General features: G+C 60.1%; 3 protein-coding genes; 1 reads left to right on the top strand and 2 right to left on the bottom strand.

Annotated features, from left to right (window-relative positions):
• Window positions 1-2,105: 2,105 nt before the first annotated feature.
• On the top strand, window positions 2,106-3,713 carry CHC_T00003858001 (hypothetical protein). The gene has a single exon (XM_005715293.1). It carries the CDS (start codon window positions 2,106-2,108, stop codon window positions 3,711-3,713), a length of 1,608 nt encoding a protein of 535 aa, XP_005715350.1.
• Window positions 3,714-3,778: 65 nt separating this feature from the next.
• CHC_T00008737001 (Translation initiation factor eIF3, subunit K) lies at window positions 3,779-4,578 on the bottom strand. XM_005715292.1 is given in 2 exon segments: window positions 3,779-3,924; window positions 3,925-4,578. The coding sequence occupies 1 exon segment, from the start codon at window positions 4,576-4,578 to the stop codon at window positions 3,925-3,927; it is 654 nt and encodes a 217-aa protein (XP_005715349.1). The 3' UTR covers window positions 3,779-3,924.
• Window positions 4,579-4,858: 280 nt separating this feature from the next.
• CHC_T00003857001 (hypothetical protein) lies at window positions 4,859-7,868 on the bottom strand. XM_005715291.1 is given in 2 exon segments: window positions 4,859-6,068; window positions 6,069-7,868. 1 exon segment carries the CDS (start codon window positions 7,866-7,868, stop codon window positions 6,069-6,071), a length of 1,800 nt encoding a protein of 599 aa, XP_005715348.1. The 3' UTR covers window positions 4,859-6,068.
• Between the last annotated feature and the right edge of the window lie 672 nt (window positions 7,869-8,540).

The following is an 8,540-nucleotide window of genomic DNA, read 5'->3' as shown; positions in this document are numbered from 1 at the left end:
CGAGGATGGTCTTGGCCGTCGACATGATGGCGGCGCGTTGACACGCGGGGTGGGGCTGCTCCGCATGGTGGGGGAGGGAGGGGGGGGGGGGAAAGGCGGAGGAAGGGGAAGGCGAGGAAGGCGGTGAGCGGGGGCGCGTAACGGGCGGCGGGTGAACGCTTCATAGCCCTCTGTAATGCCCATTTGATCCGCGCACAACTGTAATGTAGGGGGGAGCATCAAGAGAAGATGCCTCTCACAGCTCACACTTGCTCCCTCTTCGTCATCGCCTTCCACATTCCCCCGGTCTGGCGAGGAAGGCAAGTAAGTGTCCAAGAGTTTGTTTTGCTTTGCCGCTTGCCGCTGTACGCAACGAAAGCATACCTGTGGAAGATTTTCTTAGTTGGCATTACTTTGGAACTGGCGGTTTTGCTTGAATTACTGGACCAACGCCAGACGATTCGTTTCGACTTCTTGAAGGAAACATGTCGAGCGATTTTCAAATCGAGCGTCGATGCTCATATGAAAAGAAGCCGGGAATCGTCCAGCTGACGAATACACACATGCTCTGGACGCCCGACAGCGCTGCGGTATGCTATTCTGTTTTTTCCAGTTGTGCAAAAGTGATCGGCCGTGCCGTCTGACAACTCGCGTATCTCACATTGTATCACTGCATTCATGGGTTTTCGTTTGCGCAGTTTGGTAATGAGATTCGCGTCGCGTTTACAAGTATTCGACAGTTTCAGGTGTCCAAGGAAGGGTCTGCGAAAAAGGTATGTCGCCGCAATTCATCCGAAACCGCGTCACCAACTAGTGCAAGTCAAACGTGCTAACTTTATCCGCCTACGTTTCCCGGAAAAAAGGCGATGATCCGCCTGACGTGCAGCGACCGGGACAACAAGATCACGCTGGACTTCAGCAAGAACTTCACGGACCGGGACGCGATCCGGGACGTGCTGAACCGTTTGCAATCGCAAGGTGGGCCCGCGGTGGCCGCGCCCCCTTCGAACGGTGCGTCATCCGGGGGTAGCAGCGGCGAGCGCAGCTCGCCACACCGTGCACCACCCCCGACGGTGGCGCCAGTGTCCGCCGAGGAGCGCGCCCGTCGCGCGCGGCTGCTGCAGCGCAAGGAGGTGGTGAAACTGCACGCGAAGCTGGTGCGGAGCGGGGCAGTGCGCGACGAGGAGTTCTGGCGGGCGATGAACTACCGGTACACGGCGAAAGGGGAGCGGCGCGCGCGCGGGGCGGGGCCGGACGTGGACGAGGAGGAGGAGATGATGCAGCGCGCCGGCCAGCGCGGGGTGCCGTCGGACGCGTTTGCAAGCGGCACCAGCGGCGGCGTCCCGGACGCGGCCGCGTGGGCCGCGCCTGTGCCCAGCGCAGCCGAGCGCCACCGCGTCTTCATGCAGCACCCCAGCGTCGCACGCGCGCTCGCCGCCAAGGTGCCCGCCGAGATGGAGGAGGCGAAGTTCTGGGAGACGTTTCGGCAGTCGTCGCTCGCGGGTAGGAAGAGGGGCAGTGGACCGGGGGGGAGGCTGTCCAAGCTAGAGACTATCCTGACGGCAGAGGCGGATGGGATGTTTGCGCCGTTCCAAGCGGGCGAGGGCGAGATGGAGAAGCGCGATCGCGAGGAGCAGGTCAAGGGGCTAGCGCGGAGCCTGGACCTGGGGCGGTTCGACGACCACCGGACTGCGCACGTGCTGGAGGGGCACGTCGTCGGCGGCGACGCGCCGCGGTCGATGAAACGGCAGCGTGGGCGCAGGATGCCCGTGAGCTCAGAGCTCAAGCTGATGCAGATGGTGAACCGGCACGGGGCGCTCGTGGTGCAGGAGGGCGGGGCCGGCAGCTGGCGCGAGGACGGGGAGTTGGGGCGGCCGCTCGACGACCTGCAGGTTGAGGAGAAGGCCAAGTTTGCCAAGCTGGGAGTGGGCGCCGCGAGCGCGGGCGTCGCGGGCGGCGGGCGCAAGAGGGAGAAGCGTGAGGCAGCGAGGGTCGGCGCGCGGATGGCGGCCGAGATGCATGGGTGGGACGTGGACGTGGGCAGAATGCGCGGCGGCGTGGACGGCTGTGCAGTGGTCTTGCAGGCGCTGCTGCAGCGGATGAGGCCGTGACGTTGGGGGAATGGGATGCAAGTGCGAGGTCACGAGTGCTCCGGCGAGGGCGGGAAGTTAGGTGGCAATGGCGATGTTGTGAGGAGCAGTGCCCGTGTCGGAGCCTCGTTGCCGTGGGTAGCAGAGGCAGAAGAAGAGCAGAGAAATTGCGGCCGACCGGACTCCTGTTCATGTTTTCTACGCCCGCTCGGGCAGCCCGGTTGCACCTCGTTGCCACACGCATTGCTGGACAATCTAGTTCCCTTAGATTGCACCTTCCCCAAACAAACACTTACTCCTTGCCAAAACCTTCCCCTTCCCCCGTCTTCCCTCCACCTCAACCCCTTCCCAATGTCTCGCGCCGCGCCGCCCCCCGCCGACCCCGTCTTCTATCCGGTGAAATGGGTGCTCGACGGGCGCGACGCCAGCCTGCCAGTGTGCATGCAAGCACGCAACGGCCCGTGCGCACTTCTCGCGCTCGTCAACCTGCACCTGCAATCGCGCGCCTTCTCGCTACAGCCGGGCACCACGCGCATACGCGAGGACCAACTCATGGACATGCTCGCCGACTTCGTGTCGACCCGCCCGCCATCCGGCTCGGCGACGGCCGATAAGCTGCGCGAGCACGCCGTCGCGGACTTCCTGGACGTGCTGCCGCGGCTGGCCGCGGGCCTGCACGTCAACGTCCGCTTTACGGCGCCCTCGGCCTTCGAGTTCACCCGCGAGCTGGCCGTCTTCGACGTCTTCCCCGACGCCCGCTTGCTGCACGGCTGGCTGGTCGACCCGCAGGACACTCGCCTGGCGGAGGCCCTCGCGGCCCTGTCGTACAACCAGCTGGTCGACGAGCTGGTCCGCACGGCGTCGCCGCCGCCGCCGCTGCCGCCAGAAGCGCTCGCGCCGGAGCCGAGGTATGACGCCCTCGTGCACGCTCCGTCTGCGCCGCCCATCGAGGCCTTCGACCTCTTCGCTCACGGCCACCCGGACGACGCTTTCGACGGGCCATACGTAAACGAGGCCCCGCCCGACCCTCCCGCGCCGGAGCCGATGCCGCCGCCGCCGGAGCAGGAGCCGCTACACACACTGCGCATTAGGGAGATGCGCCCGTTTGTCATGGACTTTCTGGAAAGCAACCCCACGCATCTCACCGTGTACGGCCTCACAGAGCTCCACGCCGCTATCGCAGAGGGCGGTCGCGCCATTTTGTTCCGCAACTCACACTTTTACGTCGTGCACAAGCACCAGAGCGAGCTCTATACGCTGGTCACTGACGAGGGGTATCTGGACGAGCTCAATACCGTATGGGAGAAGCTCGCCGATATTAACGGTGACTCCACGTTTTACAACGGAAAGTTCCAGCGGATATCTCCAACTGGCGAGGTCGTAGGGGCTGCGTCGCCCAGAACGCCGGCGGCGCCAGCGGCCCCGGCCACGGCCCCGGCCCCGGCACCGCCGTCACAGTCCCTAGGGAGATATCCTTCGCAAACGCCACCGGTGGGGGCGGGTGTGGGCGCGTGGGGGCGGACGCCCCCGCTTGCGCGGCAGGCGCCGCACGGGCATGCCAATGTATCGACCGCGGCGCAACGGCCGGTGCAGGCGTCGGGACGGATGGCGAGGAGAAGCGCGGACAAGTGTGTAGTGCAATGAATGATTTGTATATGTGTGGTTGTGCGTATCACAGTAGAGATAAGGATCACAGTAGAGACAGGATGATTGGCAAGGAGGAGCGACTTTACGTTTCAGGCCTACATGCAGAACAATTGTAAACGTAGAAAGCTGACTGAATCCATCGCAGTGATGCCATACGACATGCTCGCAAATCGCGTTTACTATATATATACATTGCAGGGGGGTACAGCTACAGCATCTTCGACGCGACTTGTCGGAAGCTGAGATGCTCATCAAGCGTCGGCGGGCGTGGTTGGTTCTCCTCTGTGCTGGGGCAGGTGACGGTACCGTTTGCGAGATTCCAGCCGCGGGCGTTTGCCGCGGCGACGACGCCCGGCTCGTCGAGGTTGAGGATCTCGGCGAGGATGGGGACGTCGATACTCTTGTACGTCCTCGACACGACGTCCATCATGAAGTCCCTGACGGCGTCGAGCGAGCCCGGGACGGAGGCGAGCAGCTGGGCGCACGAACCGGAGGCGGCCCAGAAGTCCGTGAAGCGCCCCGTCTCCAGCAGCTGGGCCAGGTGCGAGATGACCGGGATCGGCTCGTCGATCTGGCGGCGCTCCGGGATTAGGTAGAGCGAGCAGAGGAAGTCGGACGTCGGCAGGTTCATCAGGGCCTTGATGAGGATCTTGGACACGGTGGAGGCGTTGTAGGTTTCCGGGTGGAATTGGTACAGCTTGAGCACCGCTAGGTTCGTCTCCGGGTCGCAGAAGTTGTGCGTGACTTGGCAGTTGACAAACTCTTCAAGGCGCGGCAGGATGGTCGGATCGTAGCGGTGCGATTGCAAAAGCTCCATGACTTCTTTGTCCAGCGCCGCGGCCGACTCGGGAAGCTGCGCCATATTTGCCGTTTCGGGTGCACGGGGCGATGGTTGCAGTGAAGTGAAGCGTTTCGGTATCACGTGGGTGCGGGGAGGTCAGATGCAAGATGGCGCGGAAGACGGGGGGGGGGGGTTCGAAAACAATACCGGTGATGCGTAGTGCGCGGGAGTCGGTGTCGGTCGTCGTCTGGGGGAGGAGCCGCGGCACGCAGTAGTGCGATCAGGGTGGACAAGGTACACGTGTACACGTTACTGTAGCGCAAACAAGAACGCAAATACATTACAAGGAAAACAATTATACATTGACTGAGCGTTTTAATTACCGTACATGTTCGACTTACAGTACTGCACAACTGCGCAGTTATGTCAGCGCTGTAAATCGAATTCGAATCAGCACCACAAGAGCACCACAGGCGGAGCACAGGAGGAGCACCGTGTCGCAGAGTAGACGTGGATGGAGGTCTTCTTCCCATCCAGAGTGCGTGCCGTACCTCGCCATCGTGTAAAGCTACGCCTTTCATCTCCCCGCCCTTGCTCCTCTCCTCTTGACCTCGATCATGCCTCCCCCTCACTAACACCTTCTCCCCAAGCCATGCCGTCGACGGATCTGGACACCCTCGTCGCCATCTTCGCCCATCGCCCGGCCCTCTCCGCCCCGTACCTGGAGCACATCCTGGCGGCCCATGCGGGCGACGTGCACCGCGCCTGCAACTACATCCTCACCTTACCCGAGGCCGACATCCACCATGCTTCGGCCCCCTTCCGACACGACCTGCAGCCGCACGGCCTTAACCTCGCGGACGCCGAGTCCGCCAACAGCCTCATCGCTAACATCAAGGACATCGCCATCCCGGCCTTGAAGGCCCACCTCGCCGGCCTGCGCTTCCCGGACCTGTGCGCCGAGACCGACCGCGTCAAGTACTCGCTGGCCGGCCTCGTGCTGGACGCTATCCGCCTGCAGCCGCACCACGTCGCCGTGTCCGTCACGGAGGCAAGGCAGATCCATGTCGTCGCCACGGATGTCGCCATCGCCGTCGATGTCGAGCAGTGGGCTTACCGCCTGCGACTCCCGCCGATCAGGGACGCGGGCCGTGCCCACTTTGACTTTACCGGCGTCAATGCTGACGTGCTTTTAACGATGGACGAGCCTACGGGTTCGCTCTCCGTTTCCAACTGTACTTGTAATATTGCAGGCGCCATCTCGTTTCGAGCGGCGGATGCCCGCCTGTCGTGGTTGTACAACGCCGTTGCCCCAATGGTGAAAAACGCTTGCAAGCCGGCCCTGGAGGCAACTCTTACGCACGCCATCAGAGATGGACTCGACCAACAGCTCAACGATTGGACCACCTGGGCCACACACTCTTAAGCCACCTTAACTTTTTTTGGTTTCCAGTTCCCTTGCAGTGCAGCTCATCTCGCACTAAGTCGAGGCACTGCTCTTTTTTGGTCAAGTAGAACTTACACGTTTCTATAGCCTACACTCCGCCCCACCCAATTTACAAATCTCCCTTTCAGTTGCTGGCACCACGATCCCTATGTCTCATGCGTCGAATCTTGCGCCAGGTCATGTTTGCCCACAGCTTGAGAAGAATCGATTCTTCACATTTCTCGTTGTAGTTGCCATCTCGTTCATCGCACTGAGCGCATGTCTTCACCACCCTACTCGCCACTATTTCCATCATGTCCGTCCCATCATCAAACCACGAACAGTCTGCCTCAGCCCATCGCAAAACACGCACCTTCGCCTCTGCAGACATACTTTCCAGCAATTTACCGCACACCCGTGACTGCAATTCCCTCGCGCGTTCTGACGCTTCTTCTCTTTCTAGCCTTGCCGCCTTCTGTGCGTCATCCTCGCCAACCTTTCCGCCCGAAGAATCAGAACGCACAGAGTTCTCTCCAGTATGCTGTGACGCCGTGGGGCTGCGATCTTCTCCGCTAGTACCACCATTTGCAAAAGTGCCTCCATTCGGATTATTCGTAGCAAAGCCTTGTGCCCCTCCATCGTCAATCTTTGGCACGGAAAGCTTTCGTTCCTTTCGAGCGCGTCTGTCCTTCCAAACGTCTAGATAAAATTGGGTACCTGGCGACTTCGCTGTCGGTGCGTACGGGGCGTCATCCTTTGTGTTCTTATATGCTTGTATGACGGCGTTCTGCTGCGAGTACTGATCACATTCCAGAAGACCCATCTCCCCATCGCGAACTGCGTCCATAATCTTTTCAAGGGTGGGAATGATCTCGAAAAGCATCGTCTCTTCAATGTCCGCCTCTACGTCAGAGAGCGATGGCGATCCGGTCTCATTCGCGGCAATTGCATCTTCGAGACGTTCCAATCTCTTATCCCACAAGCTGACAAAATTTCCTTTCGTCGACGACCGCAACTTCTTTGAGACGGGCTCTGCGCCAGAGACATCTAGTGCCTTTGTGCGTTGTGTCCCGGTTCTGATCAACGGTTGAGGAGAATCGAGCGTATTGGCAGAACGTGCCTTTCTGGCCATCCGTCGCAAGGGAGCCTGAATGTCAACCTGCATTCGTGTCCCGGGAGAAGGATCAGGAGAGTCTGGAGTAACGCCTAAACCGTCATCGTCCTCGTCAATGTCAATCGGAACATCTTCGCTTTTGTCATTTGGTGATGCGTCTTCGTCTGAAGACTCGACCAGTGATACGCTCTTTCTCCTTCGGGTGCTTCGTCGTGCTTCTCTGTCTTCACTCTTGCGGCTAGTCGTGCGATGGCCGTTCATGGGCGACAAGGCTGCCCGCAATTGTCGCTTCTTCACGATAGCAGGGTCTTCCTGCATCGTCTGAACCACAGTAGACACAAACTTGGCCTTCCGCTCTTCCATTTGCTTTCTGTCGCTCCTCGCAAACGAGACACTTCGACGCTTTCGAGGGCGTTTGGAAGAAGACGGAATTGCCTCGATCTCACCATCCGGCCCATTATCACCATCCACGACAACAACTTCTGTCCTAGACTTGCGACTGTGCACGCGATTCGGTGTAAGTTCGCCGGTGTGTAGTTCTTGTAGCAACTCATTTAACATGCCAGTCGGTCCATCCCTTCGCACAGAATAGCCAGCTTCCGGATCTGGTGTTTCAGTTCGCAAATCAATTGATGGGAGGTCATTTATTTGAACCACTTCCGCTGCCGTCACACTCGCATTGCCTTCGGTGACATGCGTCTTTGGCGAATCTTGAAAAGCGATTTCGACACCAACAGAGACCTTTCCCTGTTGGGTACGGCCTACCAAAGACAAAAGAGCTTGCGTGCCTTTGCTTCCAGTCAGCGCATGTGTTGCCCAGACCCCGTCCATGGCCTTCCCTAGATCAGGTTGTAGGGTATCAGACTTGAGTGGTGATGGCTGCGGCGATAGAGCTATGAGATTGGGATCAATATGCGTCTGTTTCAGTGGCGAGACCATGACAACGTCGATCTCACCCAAAGGTTGTGTTTGGGTTTGCTCCAAGTCTTTGACAACGCTGTCGATCTCCATATCCATGAGGGGCCTGTCCGGCTTTTCCTTGGCTTCAACAGGGATGTTCACTTCCAGTGGTTTTTCTTCTGCGTCAAGGTCAGGAAAAAGGACATCTTCCGGAACCGGGCGCTGGGGCGAATCGACAGCTTGCAGGGCATCGAAACTGGCAGCGTTCAGAACCGGCTTTGCAGTCAGGGAAGCCAGGCACAGGTCCGGAAGATCCGTCTCTCGCGCGGGGGCAGTGACGTCAACATAGTCGACCCCCCCCGTCGCATCCAGGCGAAAGGCCTCTGCGGGCATCTGTGCGCGTCTGAGCGTGGAGTGAGACTTATTGGGCCCAAGCTCGAGTGCCTTCAACGTGTGTACGGCGCTCTCTAGCGAGGGGCCGAGGGGGTTCCCTAGCAGGGCGTCCGCGACTTCGTCGAACCACTTGCGCGGCATGAGAGCGTCGGGGCCCGTCGAACGGGCTCTGTCGGTAATCCTGAGCGAGCCCGAGCGGCGGAAGGTCTC

The sequence above is a fragment of the Chondrus crispus genome, genomic scaffold (genome assembly GCF_000350225.1).
Source record: "Chondrus crispus Stackhouse genomic scaffold, scaffold_202, whole genome shotgun sequence".
NCBI classification, from domain to species: Eukaryota; Rhodophyta; class Florideophyceae; order Gigartinales; family Gigartinaceae; genus Chondrus; species Chondrus crispus.
Note: the sequence above shows the minus strand (reverse complement) of the source record. Positions and strands in the feature narration are given on the sequence as shown.